General features: G+C 34.3%; 1 protein-coding gene across 4 annotated transcripts in view; it reads left to right on the top strand.

Moving 5' to 3' along the window:
• Positions 1-1,091: 1,091 nt before the first annotated feature.
• The window catches only part of LOC110021454 (agamous-like MADS-box protein AGL65), a gene marked incomplete at its 3' end in the record, with an annotated part of 3,595 nt that continues 2,723 nt past the window's right edge, over positions 1,092-1,963 (top strand). The window contains 2 exon segments of one of the 4 annotated variants that reach the window (XM_020719949.1): positions 1,092-1,105; positions 1,506-1,721. In XM_020719949.1, coding sequence (XP_020575608.1) covers positions 1,537-1,721 — 185 coding nt within the window. 4 annotated transcript variants of the gene reach the window in all.

Below are 1,963 nucleotides of genomic sequence, written 5' to 3'. Positions count from 1 at the left end.
CTTTGTCAGTTGGGTTATTTGGCCACATTTGACCTAACTAGGTCATATTGCGTTAAATTCAAATTAAGCTATAATTAAATCAAATTTAGCATCAAAATAGTTTAAAACTATTATTTATAAATGATTAAAATCATTTAAAGCCTAATCTTGTCAATTGGGTCATTTGACTGTATTTTGACTCAAATGAATCATATTAACCTAAACATTATCCAATATTAGTTGAGAAGTAGGAAAGTAGTACATAGAAAGATATATGAAAAACACTACTTAGGGTTAGCATGCTATGAAATCACCTAACAATAAAAAAAATGAGGTGAGAACTAGAATCAAGACAAGTTCATAAATGACAAGAAGTTGGAATTTGAATAAGATGGATTAGCATCGCCATTTAAGGTTTAGTGAAGCAAATATAAGCCATATGATAACAAGTATTTTAAGAAAAAATTAATTGATTACAAGACTACGATGATTCATAATCAATAAAAAAAAATGATTTTAAAAAATAGAAAAAATTTGGGTTTCATATATGCAAATATAAAAGTTTCAGTATAAGACATATAAATACATAAGAATATTGTGTGATGTATGTAAATGTCCCCTCTAACATTTTACATTAATGCCACCTAAATTTTTTATATCGCACAAAAAATCTTTATTTTAATTAAAAAAATGAAATAAAAATTCATGAGAGACTTGTACGTAAACTTTTACTTTTATTAGGAAAAATGTACGTATAGCTTACCTTAAAAAACGGAAAAAGGGAAAGTGTCAATAATTGAAAGATGAATACAATAATTTGCGACCCACATCTAACGAATATTTCGGGCAAATGACTGGCCGTCCGGTGACCAATTAGATGTGGCTAAACGGATATTTATTATCTCCCTTTCATTCCTCCCTCTCTACCACTATATATCTCTCGCCCTCTCGTTAATGGATGAGCTGCCGTCAACTCAATTAACAATATATATAACAACTAAAGCTTGCCTTAAAAAACGGGAAAATTGAAAACGCTAAAATTGAAACGTGAACCGTACAATCATATGCGACCGGAATCTAATGAATATTTCGGACAAGTGGCTTGTCATCCGGTGAAACTGTTACTGTGAGCTAACACACCACCCATTCAATTAGATGTTGCTCGACGGAGATTTATTATCTCCCTCCTGCTCCTCTCTCGCTCCCATTTTGTCTCTCAACCTCTCGTTAACGGATGGAAATTGAATAGTTGCGGTCAATACATTCCTTCTTTTCCCTCTTCTTTGATATTGCACAGTGATCTCGCGGCTTCTTCATTCATTTTATTTATAGCATCTTGCTTCCTTCTTCTCCCTCATTTCTTCAACTCTTTATCGCGGTGTAACTCGTCTCCATGGTGGAGCTCTAGGACATGCATTTTTGCATTTCCTATCCTGAGCGTTGTGATTTCCCTCTCTTGGTTTTCCTCGTATTAATTCCTGTAATTTGTTGTAACTTGTCGTGTGTTCTTTGTTAACATCCATCAGGAATACCGTATGCTTTGGAGGTTATCACGAGATGGGTAGGGCGAAGCTTCAAATCAAAAAATTGGAGAGCAACAGTGCAAGAAATGCCACCTACACGAAAAGGAGAGCAGGAATTCTTAAGAAGGCCAAGGAGCTGTCCATCCTGTGCGACATCGAGGTTTTGCTACTCATGTTCTCGCCCAATGGAAACCCCACCTTATGCCTGGGAGAACAAAGGTATTTTTTTTAAACGAACATTAAAAATCAGAACTTCTGAACTATTTGATTCTGTCTATTGGGAGGCTTCAAATTGACATGTTTCCAACGTTATCTCACCCAAACTTCCATAAACAGCAAAATTAGATGATTCTTCTATGAGAGACGTTATTGAAAATAAACAACATCCAAGGATTAATTGATTTTATATTTATTATTATCTCGGATAATCTCCTTGCTGATCGGAGATAGAATTGGAAATT

This window comes from Phalaenopsis equestris, unplaced genomic scaffold, assembly GCF_001263595.1.
Source record: "Phalaenopsis equestris unplaced genomic scaffold, ASM126359v1 Scaffold000134, whole genome shotgun sequence".
In the NCBI taxonomy this organism is placed as follows: domain Eukaryota; kingdom Viridiplantae; phylum Streptophyta; class Magnoliopsida; order Asparagales; family Orchidaceae; genus Phalaenopsis; species Phalaenopsis equestris.
Note: the sequence above shows the minus strand (reverse complement) of the source record. Positions and strands in the feature narration are given on the sequence as shown.